Source organism: Lentinus tigrinus (assembly GCF_003813185.1).
Source record: "Lentinus tigrinus ALCF2SS1-7 unplaced genomic scaffold L226scaffold_29, whole genome shotgun sequence".
In the NCBI taxonomy this organism is placed as follows: Eukaryota; Fungi; Basidiomycota; class Agaricomycetes; order Polyporales; family Polyporaceae; genus Lentinus; species Lentinus tigrinus.
Window position 1 is genome coordinate 231,220 of NW_027137938.1, and position 17,500 is coordinate 248,719.

General features: G+C 56.3%; 7 protein-coding genes across 7 annotated transcripts; 2 read left to right on the forward strand and 5 right to left on the reverse strand.

Moving 5' to 3' along the window:
* Positions 1-196: 196 nt before the first annotated feature.
* On the reverse strand, positions 197-2,287 carry L226DRAFT_513179 (PCI-domain-containing protein). Its single transcript, XM_067678366.1, has 11 exons — positions 2,096-2,287; positions 1,939-2,041; positions 1,800-1,882; positions 1,605-1,746; positions 1,395-1,548; positions 1,110-1,334; positions 893-1,040; positions 676-832; positions 516-606; positions 391-459; positions 197-335 (listed from the first exon to the last, which is right to left on the reverse strand). The coding sequence occupies exons 1-11, from the start codon at positions 2,178-2,180 to the stop codon at positions 318-320; spliced, it is 1,275 nt and encodes a 424-aa protein (XP_067532048.1). The 5' UTR covers positions 2,181-2,287; the 3' UTR covers positions 197-317.
* A 75-nt stretch (positions 2,288-2,362) lies between these two features.
* On the forward strand, positions 2,363-4,156 carry L226DRAFT_538044 (PCI-domain-containing protein). The gene is made up of 7 exons (XM_067681419.1): positions 2,363-2,586; positions 2,644-2,849; positions 2,924-3,069; positions 3,125-3,344; positions 3,400-3,508; positions 3,570-3,741; positions 3,794-4,156. Exons 1-7 carry the CDS (start codon positions 2,454-2,456, stop codon positions 3,963-3,965), a joined length of 1,158 nt encoding a protein of 385 aa, XP_067532049.1. The 5' UTR covers positions 2,363-2,453; the 3' UTR covers positions 3,966-4,156.
* Positions 3,857-4,731, reverse strand: L226DRAFT_554448 (uncharacterized protein). The gene is made up of 3 exons (XM_067683004.1): positions 4,491-4,731; positions 4,363-4,431; positions 3,857-4,293 (listed from the first exon to the last, which is right to left on the reverse strand). Exons 1-3 carry the CDS (start codon positions 4,659-4,661, stop codon positions 4,174-4,176), a joined length of 360 nt encoding a protein of 119 aa, XP_067532050.1. The 5' UTR covers positions 4,662-4,731; the 3' UTR covers positions 3,857-4,173.
* A 55-nt stretch (positions 4,732-4,786) lies between these two features.
* L226DRAFT_176324 (vacuolar assembling protein VPS41) lies at positions 4,787-8,708 on the forward strand. The gene is made up of 12 exons (XM_067672675.1): positions 4,787-5,257; positions 5,321-5,462; positions 5,543-5,799; positions 5,876-6,538; positions 6,584-6,919; positions 6,974-7,131; positions 7,191-7,428; positions 7,484-7,672; positions 7,735-7,930; positions 7,986-8,222; positions 8,314-8,509; positions 8,581-8,708. The coding sequence occupies exons 1-12, from the start codon at positions 4,907-4,909 to the stop codon at positions 8,654-8,656; spliced, it is 3,039 nt and encodes a 1,012-aa protein (XP_067532051.1). The 5' UTR covers positions 4,787-4,906; the 3' UTR covers positions 8,657-8,708.
* On the reverse strand, positions 8,581-9,580 carry L226DRAFT_176298 (uncharacterized protein). The gene is made up of 3 exons (XM_067672674.1): positions 9,385-9,580; positions 9,310-9,321; positions 8,581-9,250 (listed from the first exon to the last, which is right to left on the reverse strand). The coding sequence occupies exons 1-3, from the start codon at positions 9,525-9,527 to the stop codon at positions 8,869-8,871; spliced, it is 537 nt and encodes a 178-aa protein (XP_067532052.1). The 5' UTR covers positions 9,528-9,580; the 3' UTR covers positions 8,581-8,868.
* Positions 9,581-10,009: 429 nt separating this feature from the next.
* On the reverse strand, positions 10,010-11,386 carry L226DRAFT_468594 (uncharacterized protein; the record flags this gene model as incomplete). The annotated part of the gene is made up of 2 exons (XM_067676142.1): positions 10,010-10,133; positions 10,194-11,386. 2 exons carry the CDS (start codon positions 11,384-11,386, stop codon positions 10,010-10,012), a joined length of 1,317 nt encoding a protein of 438 aa, XP_067532053.1.
* Positions 11,387-12,062: 676 nt separating this feature from the next.
* L226DRAFT_573954 (uncharacterized protein) lies at positions 12,063-17,090 on the reverse strand (the record flags this gene model as incomplete). The annotated part of the gene is made up of 8 exons (XM_067684951.1): positions 12,063-12,746; positions 12,803-12,998; positions 13,059-13,649; positions 13,701-15,407; positions 15,456-16,375; positions 16,423-16,608; positions 16,665-16,733; positions 16,782-17,090. The coding sequence occupies 8 exons, from the start codon at positions 17,088-17,090 to the stop codon at positions 12,063-12,065; spliced, it is 4,662 nt and encodes a 1,553-aa protein (XP_067532054.1).
* Between the last annotated feature and the right edge of the window lie 410 nt (positions 17,091-17,500).

Consider the following 17,500-nt stretch of genomic DNA (forward strand, 5'->3'; position numbering starts at 1 on the left):
TCGCAGGTGGCGGTAAGTAGTTGCACCCATTCCTCGGCACCTCGGCAAAGGATGGCTTGGTAGACCAATTACGACAGCACAGACGACGTCGAATCGGCTTCACATCGTAAGGCCTCATGGAAGGCGTGGCGGCTTCTGAGCGCGTCCCATGCTCGCCACGGGGCAGCGCAGAGCGGATAGAGAACTCGGAGTCGCCGCGTCAGCTATACTCGTCGTAGCGATTGCGTCGGATTTTCCTCATGTAAGACTCAATCTGGCACGGTGTAACTGCGAAAGAGAATGCGAGTCCATGTTATACACAAATCGCCAAACGACAACTATGCTAGCTTGACAGTCTACACATCCACCCGTCAGCACGTTGCATCCATACAACAGAACATGTAGCCTTACCTTTGCATACAACGAGTCTACCACCTTGCCCACCTGCTCCAACGTGTCGATCGCAGCACCATATGTCCTCTGGAAGAGCACGTCGGTCAGAGCTATCCGAAGGTATAACGGAAAATTGCACTCACGTCCGCTTCTGGCTCTTCAAAGATCAACAGGCAACCTCGTCCCTGGTCGAGGACCCCATGGAACACCTTGTCGAGGATCATTTGTGACAGTCTATATGTAGGTAGTCAGTATCGACCTTCACTATGAGCATATAGGTGGCCGTGAAAAGGTAGGACGCACTTGAGTTCGACCGCCTGCCGTCCCTGGCCGACCTGCTGCGCGACGTACTCGATCTCCACAACCGAGTACGGCTCGACGATCCGGAGGAGGTTCTGCTCCAGCAGCGTATCATAGAGCGCAGACAGGTGTGTGCGGATGGTCGTGTCAGACGAGAGCTCTGCGTGGGCGGCGCTGTCAGTCGTGCAGGGGGAGCAAACACGGGAGATGGGCTACGCACCCTGTTGGTAGTCCTTGAGAGCCTTTTCGAAGTCTGCGAGATTCCGCTTCTGGTGCGCACGCGCGATGGCGCGCATACTCTCCACGTCCCGGAGCTGCGCGTACTTTGACGCGAGCTTGATCGAGAGCAAGGACGTCACATCTTCTGGCTGTGCAAGGTAACCGGAAAACATCATCAGCCATCCCCATGTCTATGAGATGCCATGGCGTCGACGTACGAGGTTCAGCATGACTTTGCAGAGGAGCATATACTTGAGCGCCCCGAGCGCGCTTGGGTCGTCCTGCGTGCTCAGGTTCTCGAACGTCTCGTAGAAGTACGAGTATGCAGTGGTATAGTCCTTGTCTTCTGCATGCAGGATACCGGATTGCAGGTCGAGACGGGCTTGAAGATGTGGTGGGCAGTAGATCGCGTTCGCCGCTGTTCGCGCAGAGGTGAGGGCAGCCTGCGATAAATCAGTTAGGTGTTGTGTTACGAGAAGCGATATATGCAAGGAGAGTCGTACCTTGGATTTTGCGAGGTTACCGATGCCGCGGTATACGCGACTCTCCAGTAAGTGGACCTCCGTGAGCACCATCTTGTCGTCTAGCCGCTTCAGCTCGGTGAGAAGAGTCTCGATCAGAGCGAGCGCGGGTTTGTATTGTTGAGTATCGAGTTGGCTGTATGCGGCACGCGTAGGTAATGTGAAAACACAGGAAACGAGGGATGTACTCACAGGCCGACTAGTCGCGTCTCCAGACTGTGCTTGAGGAATATCCGTTTTTCCCGCTTGGCCCACTCAATGTTCTCCGTCAGGACGTCGATCTGGATGTTCTGGCTATTTGGGATGGAATTGAAGCAGTCGAGCAGTGTCCGGACTAGGAGACTCAGTCAGCAAATCAGCTTCGAAGTGCAGAGTCCTAGCACGTACTGAGCTTTGCGGTCTTTGCCTTCGCGGTTGAGGAGACAAAGGAGCGCGAGAGGGTAATGACTTCAGCGACGCCCTTCGCATTGCTTCAGACCGATGGTCAGAAACCCGATATGAGCCATCGCAGCCACACGAGACGTACTTCTGGTCCCGGTAGAGCTCTCCGAGCTTCACGAGCGCACTCTCCTGGTGGCGGAGCTCCGCCTCCTTCTCCTCCACCGGTGCATGTTCACTAATCGGCGACGCTGCGTGTCCGCTCAGCCTCCTCGTACCTCCGCATCCTGCCTGTTTATGCTCACCAAGAATCTCCCTGTAAAGAGCCTCCGCCTGCACGGGGTCTTTGGCTGCTTGCGCCTGGGTCAGAAGCTCGTCCTTCGTAGGCATTCCACTGAATGTCGCCGGCAGTCAAGTTAACGGTGTCGAGATAGTCAAGGACGACGACGAAAGATAGCTTCACGAGCAAAGTCACAGTGGCGGAGGACGGACGCGAGGTGACGCGTCGAGGAGCGTGGGAACCTTCGCGGTACTGACGCGTCGCTTGGAGGCGCCTGCAGTAAGTACGCACTCACCTCTCGTCGTCGTACTTTGTGTTCTGCTCGCCGTCTGGCTCATCGAACTTGCTTGCTGCTGCGCTTGGCTGAAAACTGAAGAGGAAACATGGCTGAAGACGCGGTTCTCCCCATTCCCAACCTTGCTCTGGCGCAGGACTACTTTGTCCTATCCTCGCCATCCCTCGCGCACCTCCACGAGAATGCGCGCAAGTCCCTCCTCGTGGGCATCCAAGCCGACCGTGCGTGTCCACATATCCTTGTCTGTGCCTCCTCACTGACCCGTGTTTGAACCGTAGAAATGGCACCATACTACCGGATAGTCACCTCCACCTCTGCATTGCCACTAGACCAATCATTGCTCGAGCGCATGGAGAAGGAGAACAAGGATGAGCTCGACAAGATCGAGGAGCGTCTAGAGGAGGCAAAGAAGACGGAGGGAGAGACGGACATCGCGGACGCGCTCCGTGCGCGCGCGAACTACTTGACGAGGATTGGAGACAAGGTGCGCTGCTCTCGGCCACTAGCCATAGTAGCTGCAATCGGGTATTCATACGAGGGGTACTTCGGACTGGATAGGACAAGGCAGTTGAGGCGCAGAAGCTCGCGTTGGAGAAGACACCGGGATTGGGTTCGAGGATAGACATCGTCCTCACGCTCATCCGGATTGGGTTCTTCTTCGGCGACCATGAGATGATCACCCAGTATCTCCAACAGGCGGAAGAGTACGTCCATTGCACTCTTATCTCACTCTCACGGAACTCATTTGACAACGCGCAGGTTGATCGAGAAGGGTGGTGACTGGGATCGGAGAAACCGACTGAAGGTGTACCGCGGTCTCCACTGTCTTTCCATCCGACAATTCAAGCGTGGTGGCGAGCTGTTGCTCGACGCGCTCTCAACATTCACTGCAACCGAGCTCATCTCATATAACGACTTTGTCGCTTCCACCATCATCGCGAACGTCCTCACACTTAGCAGGCCAGATCTCAAGAAGAAGGTGCGCACATATGCCGGTATACGCCACTTGCCAGTACTCATCCAAAATCTGGTAGCTCATTACCGCGCCCGAAGTTATCCAAGTGCTTCCTGAACTTCCCACACTCTCCGACTTGATGAAGAACCTCTACGACTCACATTACGACAAGTTCTTCATCGCCCTCGGTATGTTCCCTGCATCCATATATGTGCCCGGCCCTTTGACCCATGCTGATCCGACCTCCAGCCGCGCTCGAGCAAACACACCTGAAGCCCAACCGCATCCTCGCGCCACATGCACGATACTATGTCCGCGAGATGCGCATCCTCGCATACAACCAACTCCTCGAATCCTACCGCAGTCTCACGCTCGACAGCCTCGCGCGGTCATTCGGCGTGAGCATGGATTTTGTCGACAGGTACGTCTCTTCCGTACGCATAGTCAACGGAGTCGTGCTCACGTCTCTCCAGTGAGCTGTCGCGCTTCATAGCATCAGGCCGACTACACTGTACGATCGACAAGGTCAACGGTGTCGTGGAGACCAACCGGCCGTCGGTAAAGAACGCGCAGTACGAGACGGTTGTGCGGCAAGGCGATATCCTCCTGAACGCGGTGCAGAGACTGAGCAAGGTTCTGTACTGATCGTGTCGTGTGCATACGGGACGGACCGTTTCCTCTTGTATTGTAGGTAGCTCTCGGACGAATGTCTCTCTGGAGCTTCCATGGTCGGTCGGTGAGGACGATTGAGTGATGGCTAAAGTACAACATTATCCGAGCGTAAGGTGGATTGATACACTGTGTGGTTCGACAGAGCATGGTGTCGGTAGGAAGGAGGGGCAAGAGGAGGGAATTACTGAGACTTCTTCGTGTCTGCAGGCGGTTCGGGTGGTGGCACACCCCACTCTGGAAGGCCTGCTGGTCGCTGTATGCGTTTAGGCTCCCACTCTTGTGCCGCGGCCGAGCTGAGTTTCTGGACAAAGAGTTAAGACTTGTCCTACACATAGCCTCGCCGGAATATGTGAGTAGGCAAGGTACTCACGAAGTACTCCTCTCGAATATCGAACTTCTTCCGGTTCTGCGTAAGGCCGAGCTCCTGCTCCTTGTTCAACTGCCGCGGCAGTCATCAGCATTGATCCCCCTTACTTGGTAGCTGACAACAATGCGTACCGCGGTCACCTTCTGCGCATGCAGATCATACCGTGTCTGGGTGAACTGCTGCATGCCATACGATGCTCCGACGATGACCAGCACGAACGGCACCCCGAACAGTGCCGGGTACCGCCTGAAGAGCTTGCTATATCCCGCCTCGTTCAGCGGGTTCCTCGAGAACGTCGGCATCGTCGTACAGCCTAGCGCGGTGTGGAAGGCAAGAGCAAAGTAAAGGTTAAGAGCAAAGAAAGGCCTCGGCTCGCGGCCGCGCTTCCGGAGTCTCTCGGGGGCGCCTCTTCGCGACACGCGCGTCACTGACCTCGCGTCTCCCCGCATTCAGGCTTCCTGTTGCTCGTGCTTCTTCTGCGACGCTGCGCTGGATTACATGACTATCTGAACGATCCATAAACCCCGGGTGCTTGAGTCTGTGCGGGATGTCTACGGAGCCTCGAGAAGACGAACAGGATAATGGGAATGGACTTGTTACCGCCAGTCCGGACAACATGAGCGAGGCGAGTGGAGACAAGGAGGAGGAGCATGTCGAGGGTAATGGGGATGCACACGTGGTAGAGGAGGAGGCGAAACATACAGAGGAGGAGAGCAATGACAGCGGTAGTGAGGAAGAGGGCGAGTCGGAAGAGGGCGAGGACGAGGAAGAAGAAGACGATGAGGAGGAGGAAGACGACGAGGAGCCTGCGCTCAAGTACGAACGACTCGGTGGGATCGCGCACCAACTGCTGCAGAAGGACTCCGCATCTGCACTTGCATATGCCAACCAGAGGCTCGTAAGTCCTCAGTCCTACCAACCGCGTCGCGACTGCCATTAACCTCTGTTATATGTGTGCCAGGCACTGGGGACCCATGGCGGGAAGCTGCACGTTCTCGGCCTGGATGGTCAGCTCATTAAACCATTCGCGCCTCACTCTGCATCTGTACTCGACATCTCGATGGACGTGACCGGAGACTGGATCGCAACCGCTTCAATAGACGGTGAGTGCTTGATCCAGCTCTGCAGGCACATCTTCGTCGCACAATAACTCATCGCACCCCTCTCCGAATCTTGCTCTCAGGACAGGTCGCCGTATTCTCTGTCACGAATCCAGAGACTCAAGTCTTTAACCTGAAGCGACCTGTGCGCACGGTCGCGCTCGAGCCCAACTTCGCCAAGAGCAGCACGCGCTCCCTCATCACAGGTGGCTTGGCCGGTAACCTCGTCCTGCACGAGAAGGGCTGGCTCGGCTACAAGGAGACGGTGTTGCACTCTGGCGAAGGACCCATCTGGCAAGTCCGGTGGCGCGAAAACCTCGTTGCCTGGGCGAACGACTTGGTACGTTTCCACTTCTGCGTGCTCTTGACTCTGTGTATGCTCATGCATATATGTACTCGGTGGCTGCGATATACAGGGTGTGAAGATCTATGATACGCACTCCCAGAGCCGGATTACCTTTATCGACCGTCCCGCAGACAGCCCACGCGCGGACCTGTTCAAGTGCAACCTGCACTGGCAAGACGAGTCCACGCTGCTCATCGGGTGGGCAGACCAGATCAAGGTGGCCCGTGTCCGCGCGCGTCCACGCAAGTCCCCCGCGTCGAACCTCCCTCCCCTCCTCGTCGAGATCACAGCCGTCTTTCAGCTCGACTGCATGATCTCTGGCATTGTCCCTCACCCGATGTCCCCGCCACCTTCAGCACCTCAAGAACCCACTGCACCTGCGAAGGCGAACGGGTCAGTACGCTCGACCAAGCCGCCTGCGCTGACGTCATTCCTCGTCCTTGCATACACCCCTCCCGACTCCTCCCTTCTTACAGGCAACGAGGCGACTGCTGACCGCGCCGAGCAGGCACGCAAGCTCGCTGAACGGCCTGAGCTACGCATCATCTCGCGTGGAGGCGAAGAACTCTCCGCGGACGCCTTGGGTATCTCTGGCTACGAACGCTGGGGATGCAATGACTACGTCCTCGTCGACGTCGATGCGCCGCCTACCAAAGGGTCTGCACTCTCACCCGGGGCCTCGCTCATTGGCGAGAGGTACTACATCGTGCTCAGCCCTCGGGACCTCGTCGTGGTGAAGCCGCGCGACTGGCGTGACCACGTTGCGTGGCTCGTCGAGCGCAAGCGATATGAGGAGGCACTGGACGTGATCGAGCGCATGGGCAGTGAAGCAGACGCGGGCGTGCGGAAGGAAGACAAGGACGAGCTTGACGCTGTGCAGATCGGGCAGCGGTACATCGAACACCTTGTTGGCGAGGGCGACTTTGTCAAGGCGGCGCGGCTGTGCCCGAAGGTGTGCGGGCAGGACACGAAACGGTGGGAGGACTGGATCTTCGTGTTTGCGCAGAAGCACCAGCTGCAGGCTATCATCCCGTATGTGCCCACGGAGACGCCGACTTTGGGGCATCTTGTGTATGAGATGATCCTTGCGCACTTTCTCGCTCATGACCGACAGGTGAGTTGGTTCAGTATTTGCGTCCAAGTTTTGGTGCTGACGCATTCGGCGCAGACGCTGCTGCAAACGATCAAGTCATGGCCGAAGGGGATCTACGACATATCTGCCGTCATTGTCGCCGTGCAGTCCGAGCTCGACCGTGCACCGTCTTCGTCATCTAAGAAGCCTACCGGACCCGATACAATCATTCTGATGGAATGCCTCGCCGAGCTGTACGTCTTGTGTCATCCTCCAGATCGTGGCACATCGTTCATCTTCACGTCCTTTACAGCTACACTTTGAACCGGCAGCCCGGCAAGGCTCTCCCATACTTCTTGCGTCTCCGTCGTCCGAACGTGTTCGACCTCATTCGCGAGAACAACCTGTTCACGGACGTGCAAGATCAAGCATTGTTGCTTGTCGAGTTTGACCAGGAGCTACGGGAGAAACGGAAGAACGAAGGGGAGGATATCGACACGGATCCCGTCGCTGCGATAACCTTGCTTGTCGATCACATCCATTCGATACCCGTACGTTTCTCTCTCATAGCATATCCTGCGGCGAGGTTGTCTGATCATGTTACAGATCGTACGAGTTGTCCAACAACTTCAGAGTCGGCCATTCTACCTCTACCTCTACCTGAATGCGCTCTTCCAGAAGGACCCCCATCTAACCTCTACATATGCCGATACCCAGGTCAAGCTGTATGCGGAGTACGCACCACGCAGACTCATAGATTTCCTGCGCGCCAGTAACTACTACAATCTGGAAACCGTGAGTCATTTTCGGGGTTCTCTTGTCCGACCTCCGCGTTATGCTGACCTCGGCGCTCTCAGGCGTACAATGTCTGCAATGAGCGGGATCTTGTTCTCGAGATGGTGTTCCTTCTTGGCCGCATGGGCAATAACAAGAAGGCTCTGTACCTTATCATCGACCGACTAGGGGACGTCAACCGAGCTATCGACTTTGCTAAGGAGCAGCACGACGATGATCTCTGGGAGGACTTGCTCAGGTACTCCGAGACAAGGCCGCGTAAGTCCAACCTACTTCATGTTGTCCCCAGAGTGTCCTGATTAACATACCACAGCGTTCATAAGAGGGCTGCTGGAGAACGTCGGCGCGGAAATCGACCCCATCCGTCTCATTCGCCGCATCAAGAACGGGATGGAGATCCCAGGGCTCAAGGGCGCGCTCATCAAGATCCTGCACGACTTCAACTTGCAAGTCTCGCTTTTGGAAGGCTGCCAGACGATCATGAACGGCGACTGCGCGGACCTGGTGCACAAATTGCACCGGAACCAGACCAGTGGCTTCTTCTTGAGCGGTCAGTGAATCGGTTCTTTGGTCTTGGCGAGCATCTGTATTGACACACTGTCCCGTCCCCTTGCACGTTCCTGCGTTCGGGATTTGTCGAGCAGCAAAGACCCCATGTCCGATATGCAACAAGCCTATCGGTCAGACTCCGCAAAGCCTGAGCCTTCTCTTCCTATGCCGACACGTCGTCCACGCCCACTGCGTCGAGCACGACTCGGAACTTCCTCAACAGCCAGATCCCACGCTTGTCGGCCTGGGCATCGGCGGCCAGCCTGGTCTGAGCGGAAAGATCGCATTGTGGGTCCACTCTTCCATTCCCATTGGAAGCGCATCGCACGATACGTTGCTCATGCTTGACCTTGTTGCAGCAACGCGATTCTGCGGGCGAAGATCAAGCAAGGATGTCCCGTCTGCCACAAGCAGAGTGAGGGAGAACGGACTTGATCACACTCTTTTTACGTCGTCGCTATACCACTTGTTCATCGTATACTACATGCTATTCTGGATATCGTCATTTCAAGCTCAGTGCGCAGTCTACTTGCAGACCATCATCGGATTCGGACGACTACAGCAGCGCAGGACATCCCGCGACGACGCCAAATCATAACATACGTGAGTTATAATGAGCAGTAGCTAGACCGGGAGTGTATACAACTTCACTGATGCTCGCAGCGAATTCTCAGTGACTCCGCCATCGCAGTGAAGCACTGCATGAGCGAGGTATAGTAGAACCACTTGATCAGATACGCCCCTATGCCACCGAAGACCTCCCGCGACTCGTACAGAGTCTTGCCATCCTCCGTGGTGCTCAGGACTTGCCAACGCTCGTCTTTCAGGAACCAGGACGGCCAGAAGCCCCTCCAAGCCAGACGGTGAGTTACATCGTCGTAGTGGATGATCTCCTCGACCGTAGACCCTCTCGAGACGGAGTCGTCCATGGTAGGCGGCATGTGCGTCTCTTCGTACACGCACTTGCCCTTGGCGGGCGTTTGGTCCTCAAACCTCTTCTTTGACCTATCGGTCACGACTATGGTCCTCCTGGGTCAGGGAAGACATTAGCATCTACAAATGTGACCAAGGAAGCGATGCGATCGTACACAAACGGGTTCCTAGAGGAAGCAATACGTCAGCCTATGTCAATGCGTAAACAGTGAAAATATGGGCGCACGTACCATTCGGAGTACTTCTCGAAGTCCGTAAGCACAGCCCACACCTTGTCTATCGGAGCATCGATGTCGGATGTAACGTAGAACGTGACTACTCCCGCATACGATGGTTCGGGCAAGTTCGACTTTGCTGGAGCGTTGCTAGACATATGGGCGACTGTTGTATACCTGTTAGAATCTAGAGGAGGCGCGCTGAGCCACTTCCGATAGGTATCATCTTAGAAACTGACCTTCTGGACGATGTAGTAGCTTTAGTGGTGGTCGTATGTAGGAGAGAGGGAGACGAGTACAATGACCTACACGTCAGAGGCGCTAACCCGATATGAAACTGAACGAAACGCCGAACTCTCCGCAATCAATCCGCGGAGGGCCAAGGCCTAAGAGGCAATTTCAATATAGGATCATGCAACAGACGCTGTCACTCTGACGGATGACTCAGAGCCACTAGTGAACACTGCAGGCGACGGTTACTGGCTACCTTTGGCCGCATGCATAGCCGCGTGAGACCAATCTACTGAAGGTGCGTACATGCAGGAGAAACCCCATGAAAAGTCTAAGCCTGCTTCATGATGACGTGAGACGTTGAAGTACGACAGCAGAGGTTCTAGACTCACTGAAGCAGGCGGGTAAATCAACCACCTCTCCTCTTATACCTGATGTATGCCGAACACTCGTCCATCTCTATCCACATCACCTGCAATGTATCAGGTGCCCCAACAGCGAGCACAACAGCGGTCGATTGAGTCTGATGAGGCCTGCGAAGTAAGAGGTCACAGACAGTCCCAAATGCGACGGGACGCACGTCCAGAACTCACAGGTATCCCCGTGCACTGATCGTCCCAGTGCCTCCGAACAGTCGATATCGTGCCAAGTCGTCTACACCTTGTTCCAGGGCAGACGGGGGCACCTGAGACATTGGATATGGGTCCCGAGTGCTCACTTCCCAACTCAGCGCCCCACGCGGTACGTTCTCGTCGCCCGTAATCTTCCATGCTCGCAACATGGATGACGAGCTGTCCCAGTCGAAATACAGGCACTCTGTTCCATGCGGACCATGGGACCCCAGCCACAACCCCACAAGTAGCCGCGGATGCCACTCGCGAGAGACCGGATGGACCTCCGGGTGGACATCGAGCCGTAGAGGGTAGTAACGGGGAGGTGTGGGCACTACGTCGTCAAAACCGAGGAATGGACGAATGCGAGCGACACAGCCATGACCACAATGTATCGATATGGCCTTTGCTTTGCGGTACGTGGTCGGAGCCGTGAATACCATTGGTATTCTCGGGCGAAGCTGAGAGACTTGAGGTGTCTGATCCTCGACGGGGGAGGGTCGACATCGCAGAAGAGGATATCTCGACTCGTCCAGCCATCCGTGAGATTGGGAGCTCGGGAAATCCGGATGCGAGTAGCTACCATGACGAGTTCGTAGGAAGTGGCCCTGGTAGGAATCCGACAGCACTTCAATCGAAGCAGGATGGGGTGGAGGAACGAGACGCTTGTTGCAACAACACCTCACGAACGGGGCTTCATACGGAGTGGAAGCGGTGCTGAAGTCGATGCGTACAAGTGGGGTGCGGATAGGAAGCTCAGGCCTCTCAGGCCCGTCTAGGTCCTCCGGTTGCAGCAGACGGAATTGCCACATATCTATGACAATCCCCCCTGGCGTGTGGCGATCTCCGGGATGGAGGCGAACGTCCAGGACACCGCCAGTGTAAGGGTGGTCACCGGCCCAAAGACCTAACATTGGTCCATAGGGGCGTAGTAATCGCGCGTAAACCGTGTACCACGACCTGCCACCGAAGTGTTCGATGTCATGGAGGCCGTAGAGAGCGGAGAGACTGCGCCAGATGGGCTCCTCTTGCACGAGGGCGTACAAACTGCGAGAGCAGCTGAGTAGACGAACAAGGTCGACGGATGAGAGGAAGCGGAGGATATGGAGGAGCACATCGTACGGAAGGTCGGAGATAGAGCTAGGGATGGTGGTAGGGAGTAATTCGTGGACCATAGCCGGCGACGATCGAGTACATGGGGAGAGGCCTGAACCTAGAGAATTGGAGGACCATAGGTTCACAAGGGGACACGATCATATAGGTATGTCTTCGTGAGGGAACGTTAGATAAGTCCAACCTGCCGGAAGATAAGCTCAGATGTCGGGACCGCACCTCTTATCAGGACCGGGCCTGTCCCCTGTACCGGTCGTGGTCCAAGGAGCCAATGCGGACGGGAAAGGACATAAGAAGCCGTAAGACCGTGTTGCGCCTGCGAACCCGCGCATCTGCATCAGGGTGCGTGTTTGCCAAATGTCGAAATGATGACCTAAAAAGTCGCGATAAGGGTTTCCTTGCCTCGAGACCAACACTCAAGGGGCACTAGAAGTAGAGCAGTTAGCCGAAATGAAGTGGGAGACCACAGCGGCATCCGCCGGCGTTGTCAGGCATGTACCGCGTCCTGACGCCTGAGAACGGAAGCAAGGTCAGCCAAGCTGTCGTACACTTCGCCATTGTCCGGCTCCGCAATGTCACGAAGACACCGAGATCCGATGACATACCGGCTGTGTATCTTGGTGCGGTCGTGTCCGCCTGTTAGTCACAAGACATAACACGTCCTGGGAATGGCGATGATGACATATGGACATACAAATCCGACATACGCATGATGTGCGCAACATGGAGCAGTCAAACTCATATACGCAATGGCGGAGGCTCCTCAGGAGCATGGTCCAACTGCGCGATCTCTTCGTCGTAGAACCGCGTGAGTGCACTCTTGTCCGAGCAAAAATGATGGAGCTTGATACGGATCTCTTCCGCCGCAGCGGCGGGCCGCTGAGTCTTCAGCGCCGTCCCAATGCGACCAGGTGCCATGAGACGATTGGTAAGGAAGAGGAACCCCTGGGAACCTCCAAGGACCTGAACAAAGGCGACGCCAGAACGGTGAACCCATTGGGAATACTTGAACTGCGATCGTCGGTAGGAGTAGTCGACGTCCACCTGGTCGCTGTAGTGGCCTGCACCCTCGATGTCCAGGACGAAGCCCGCCTTGCGGAGGACAGCGGACTCAAAGTAATGCATCGCTTCCACGCCCTCCGGCAGTCGCCTGCCAATGTCAGATAGCGATGGCGGCGGAACAGCGAGCGGAATGGGGTAACACGACTGGAAGGCGTTCTTCTCCCTGATATCGCTGATCTGGTCCACGTACGCTTCTACGAGCTTCAGACCATATCGCTCTATCGTCCGGCTCCACTGGCGCAGTAGATCGTCTATAAGGCGTGCAGTCGTCCCGATCCAATGGAGCTCGAAGTGGAAGCACGTCGCAGGATTGTGAATGATGTCGTGATGCAGGATAACCGACTCGGCTTGGTCGCTTTGCTGAGACAGAATGACTTCAGCGGGATCAATCTACAGTTAATATCGAGCACCTCTACCTTCTTAGGGTCAACGTCTATGATCAAGCTCTGGCTGAGTACGAGCCGCTTCTTTGGTCTTCGTCCAGGATATGACGTCCGAGGAGAGTTCACCCCACGTGCGCTGGCATCCTCGTGTTTGGTCGGGCGGGAGAACCAACTGGCTTTCGGGGTCATTGGAACGATATACTCACCGCGCAGCACGTAGAAGTAGTGCCTGCGCCACCGACATGTATCAGCTGGAGCAATCACGAGTAAAGCTCAGGTGGTCACTTACCCATCCAAGAAACCATGCGTTCCCCGGCCATGCTCGAACAGACCCTGTTCCATGAGCCGCGCACCCCACTCTGCTGCTTGCTCCCGCGTGGAGACGTCCCGGAACTCGCGGACAAGCCAAGACACGAACTGCGTGCCAGTGAACGAGTTCGGGTACTTCCGGCCGTGCCACCTGTGCTCCTTGATGGGCACCCCATCCTCCTCGCGCATGGCCTTGGCAATCGCAGCGAGCGGCATGTCGGCGATGTCGCGCTCGCTCTTGACCTTCTTCTTGAGCGGGCCAGCTGCGTGGATCTCGTCGAGCTGCGCAGTGATTGACTCGTCAAGGATGCATTGCGCGGGTCCGAGGTCGGTCGTGATGAACCGCACTGGAGGTGCTTGCTGCCCAGGCTCATCGTGGCGTGCCTTCGAGAACAGCTCAGCCAGCTTGTCCATGCCAAGCAGTCTGAACTCCTCATCATTGAGCTTCTCGCCAGATGGCGCGACACTCGTGTGTGGCGCCTCATCCGTTGGGATCACGACGAACCGGGTGCGCCAGTACCTGAGAGACTCGTTGAACTTGTTCTCGTACCCAGCGACCAACATGTCCAATCTGATTCAACGTCAGATTAGCGTATATGCATCTAAAAGAGTGACGACATACCTGTTCCAGCCATAACTTTCCATTCCGTGTGAGCGGAACGTCGCCTTCAGCTCCGCATACCCCTCGCCCAGCTTCGGCCAGATCAGGAACTGGTACTCGAACGGATGCGTCCGTGGCATCCTTCGCACATACCTCCGCACCTGTATCGAGTCCCCCGTATACATGATATGATGGATCTCGTTGCTCATGCTCAGGTACACCGAGTCGTACGCCGACCGCAGGACTACCGCAGCCCCGATTGGCCGCGCGCTCGCGTTGTCATCGCCCGCGCCAGCGTACGACTTCGTTCGCCGCAACGTGGAGCTTTGCATGTCCTGCACCTGTCCAGCAGAGCCCTTTGATGGACGTAGGACGAACTGGAAGCCTTGAGCGAGGCGCAGCGCGACCATCCCGCGCATCATCGCCAATGCCCAGGCGCGCCGCATCTCGTCAGCGCTTCCTTGCATCGGGGGTACACGGACCAGGAAAGACGTCATCTCAGAGGGGTCGCACACAAAGTCGTACGAGAAGACGTCGTAGGATGTTTCGAGCTCGTGTGTCGATGGGAAGTGCTCGACCGTCAGGGGGAGACATGCGGGGGTGACCATCGAGCGCCACTTGATTTCGTGCTTCGTCAGAGGCTGAGGGAAGACGTGGTGCCACCTGCGAGCGAGCGACGCCTGTGCATACGGTACAGTCGCCATAGGTTTTGTCGGTTGGATGTAGATGGTAAGGTTGGTGGGGAGGATAGGGAGATTGGCGACACCGCTGAGCGTGCCTCTGCGCTTGCTGAGGATGTCATCACGAGGAGGTGTTCCAACTGGCGAATGCCGCGTAAGAGACCCTCGATTAGGAGGAACCAGTTCCTCATCAGCCTGAATCGTGCGCTGACGGATGGGTCGAGCCTTGCTTGCGCTCCTGATGGTAACCGGCTGAGGAGACCTGGGCGGGACTCGAGATGTGGCAGGTGCTGGTGCAGCAGAGGACGGCGTCAAGGGAGGGGTAGAGCCACTTGAGCCGGTCGCTGAGACTGGCGACATCTGTGGCTGGCTTACGCCGCCGCGGAATGGATTGAGGAGCCATGTCGGAGCGAACTTCGAAATCCCAGAGGTAGAGTTGCGTGATGTGCTATCGTCTCGAGGTCGATTTGCGCTAGAACCAGATACAGTGGCTCGTGAGCTCCGCTGTGATCGCGAGGAGCGCGCTGACAGTATAGATGCTTGGGAAGGAGATGTGCTCAGAGTTCCGCCCGAGATGGTGACAGAGAGCCTCTGCTCCTTGTCTAAGGACAAGGGATCGACTGACAGAGGAACACGCGCTGGTCGTGGACTCTCTTGGATGGGAGATATTCGAGACGTCTCTGAGGTACGCATGGTGGAAGACCGCTTCAACTCACTGCCTCTGCCGTAGGACGAGCTGAGGGTTGGCGCGCTGCCACTGGAGGATAACGAGTTGCGAGCAGTAGGAGCAGGCCCCAGGTCTGGCCTGATGCTGAACACATCCATGTCGAAGCGGTCGGCCTCTTCCGAAGAGATCAAGGTGGCCTTCTCAGACAGAGCTGATTTAGAGAGGTCGGAGTCTGTGGCGTCAGAGTTCCAGTCGTACGAAGGCGTGTCGGTGCGGTCCAGCGTCTGCTTCTCGAGATAAGGGATCTCAATGCTCGACAGAACGTCGTGATCCAAGAGACCGAGCATCTCGATCTCATGCATCTTAGCTCGAGAGACGAACCTGACTAGCGTGTCAGTTCAGTCAGGTTGGTAAGGGGAGGGAAATTACCTGTCTTTGCGAAACGGGAGGTCCATCTGTCTGTCCCAGAACGTGATTGACATCCAAAACGGCTCCCACCAGAATAGTTCGGTCCCGCGAACGCCACTGTCCCCACTGCCGTCCGTGTCCCCGCCCCAGAGAGGATCGAACGCACGCGTTCCGAACTTGCCCACATCGTTTCTTGCGTCCGGTTCTGCGCCCTTGAAGCAGAATATCGGCGACTGATGCAATGGGGGCTTCGCCAGCGAGACCAAGTCCACCACAAAGCCCTGGTCGAGCACGCGCGTCGTCGTCAGCCTGAGCAGCTGCTTCGACACACGGAAGTAGCCCGTTCCCGGCGTGATGATCACTGTTGACGACCCGGTGAGTGAGAGCGAGCGGTCGATGTAGTGGGTCTCCGTGGGGTTCAGGCCTAGGTTGAGCGCCTCTAGGAGGGGCCCGTCATGCGCATACGAGATCTGTCCTACCAGGCGAACGTGGTCGTGCGTGCCGGGCCCATCTGGTCCACAGGACCGGTGGAAGTGGTGCGCGAGAAGGATGTCGCGCTGGAACGCCCAGAAGGAGTCCTTCAGAGATACAAGCGTGGGCTTCCAGTCGTACAGGACCTCGAGATCGGTGATGACCTTGTAGAAATCCTTGTGCCAGCGACCCTCCTCGTCTCTTCGCAGAGGACCCGCAGCATAGTCGATCTCCGACGCATCGTAGTACACGCGCGATACGAGAACGATAGTAACAATGTGGTTGGTGTTCGCTTCCTTCCACTTGTTGAAGAGCGCGGGCAGGAACGAGTGCACAATTTTCTCGTTGTATCGCTCGCCATCACCGGCGAAGTCCCAAAGCTCGCGGCACACTTGGATGAAAATCGTCACCTTCGCGGACAGGGAACGATAAACGATTTTCGTGGCTGGCGAGACGTATGCGGCAGACACCTGAGACCTCGTGAGCACGCAGATAGGACGATACTTCGGCGAGTTACCTTCTTTCCGTCAATGTACAGCGCCTGAACCTTGGCCGCAATGACACCGATGAACGAAACTTGCTGTTCAACGTATAGACATTGGCCCACGAGATCGCGGCCGAGTCGCCACATGTCGTTTCGACCAAGGTACTGGTCTTGGAAAACGAATTCGACGTAATCCGCGCCGAACTTCTCCTTGTCCACCTGATGGAGTATCGACACCCTATCCCCATGCAATTGATAAGAAGTTCACGACGCACCTTTGTCAGAGTGACTTCGCTGTTGCTTCTCAACCCGAACTTCTCGAGGACAGGCCTCGGAAGGGATATCTTCCGTCACCTTAGCCTCAGCAATTACATTGAGACAGGAGCACTTACCTGAAGCTGATGCTTTATATTGGGGTCCTCCGCCGGCACCACGAAGAGAAATCCAGGTGCGTGCTCCGGCATGGGCGACGCGATACAAATCAAATCTCCCTCCTGAACTCCCGGCCAATGCCTGTGGTTGAGCTTCACTGTTGTGGTGATAGGCTCGTTCACCCATGCTGTAAGTGTCCGCGAGTCGCCAATCTTCAACGGGGATGCCGGAATCGTTATGGAGTTCGCTAGAGACGTGTTTCCGTAGGCAGACTGGACGGTGTTGGACCGCTTGCGCCCAGTAGGTGCTTGCGACTCAGGACGCGACATCTCAGGAGGGGAGAGTAGAAGGCGAGAATGAAGACATGAACGCCGAAGACCGTGCAGGCCGTGCAGGTGGAGGACGCGTCGAGGATGTCGGACAAGGCACGCTCGACGACTCGCAAGTTGAGCCATCCTGAGCGCTTGCGGGCTCCTTTCGACCTCCTCCATCACTCCATCTACGACGCGGTACGCATGATTCCAACGAAATTACTGAAGTTAACACACACTAATAAAACATGGGTATGTGACATTTTATTATTCATACCAGACTGAGATTGACTTGGCCCAGCCTAGCACTCTTGCGATCCGCGTCTGGAAGGAAGGAGAATGCTACGGTATAATGAGAAGCGGTTGCTCGCAGCACTGACCACCGAAGCTGTATCAGCCTTTGTCTTCTGTAAGTGGGTATCCGACGA

Coding starts and splice junctions, on each gene's coding strand:
- L226DRAFT_554448 (XM_067683004.1), bottom strand. CDS start 4,661: ATGCCGACGTTCTCGAGGAACCCGCTGAACGAGGCGGGATATAGCAAG. Junction 4,432..4,490: donor ATGCGCAGAAGGTGACCGCG/GTACGCATTGTT, acceptor CTGCCGCGGCAG/TTGAACAAGGAGCAGGAGCT. Junction 4,294..4,362: donor ATATTCGAGAGGAGTACTTC/GTGAGTACCTTG, acceptor CTCTTTGTCCAG/AAACTCAGCTCGGCCGCGGC.
- L226DRAFT_176298 (XM_067672674.1), bottom strand. CDS start 9,527: ATGTCTAGCAACGCTCCAGCAAAGTCGAACTTGCCCGAACCATCGTAT.
- L226DRAFT_176324 (XM_067672675.1), top strand. CDS start 4,907: ATGTCTACGGAGCCTCGAGAAGACGAACAGGATAATGGGAATGGACTT. Junction 5,800..5,875: donor TTGCCTGGGCGAACGACTTG/GTACGTTTCCAC, acceptor TGCGATATACAG/GGTGTGAAGATCTATGATAC. Junction 7,429..7,483: donor ATCACATCCATTCGATACCC/GTACGTTTCTCT, acceptor ATCATGTTACAG/ATCGTACGAGTTGTCCAACA.
- L226DRAFT_513179 (XM_067678366.1), bottom strand. CDS start 2,180: ATGCCTACGAAGGACGAGCTTCTGACCCAGGCGCAAGCAGCCAAAGAC. Junction 1,747..1,799: donor GGCAAAGACCGCAAAGCTCA/GTACGTGCTAGG, acceptor TGAGTCTCCTAG/TCCGGACACTGCTCGACTGC. Junction 1,549..1,604: donor GAGACGCGACTAGTCGGCCT/GTGAGTACATCC, acceptor TGCCGCATACAG/CCAACTCGATACTCAACAAT.
- L226DRAFT_538044 (XM_067681419.1), top strand. CDS start 2,454: ATGGCTGAAGACGCGGTTCTCCCCATTCCCAACCTTGCTCTGGCGCAG. Junction 2,587..2,643: donor CGTGGGCATCCAAGCCGACC/GTGCGTGTCCAC, acceptor TTTGAACCGTAG/AAATGGCACCATACTACCGG. Junction 3,070..3,124: donor TATCTCCAACAGGCGGAAGA/GTACGTCCATTG, acceptor GACAACGCGCAG/GTTGATCGAGAAGGGTGGTG.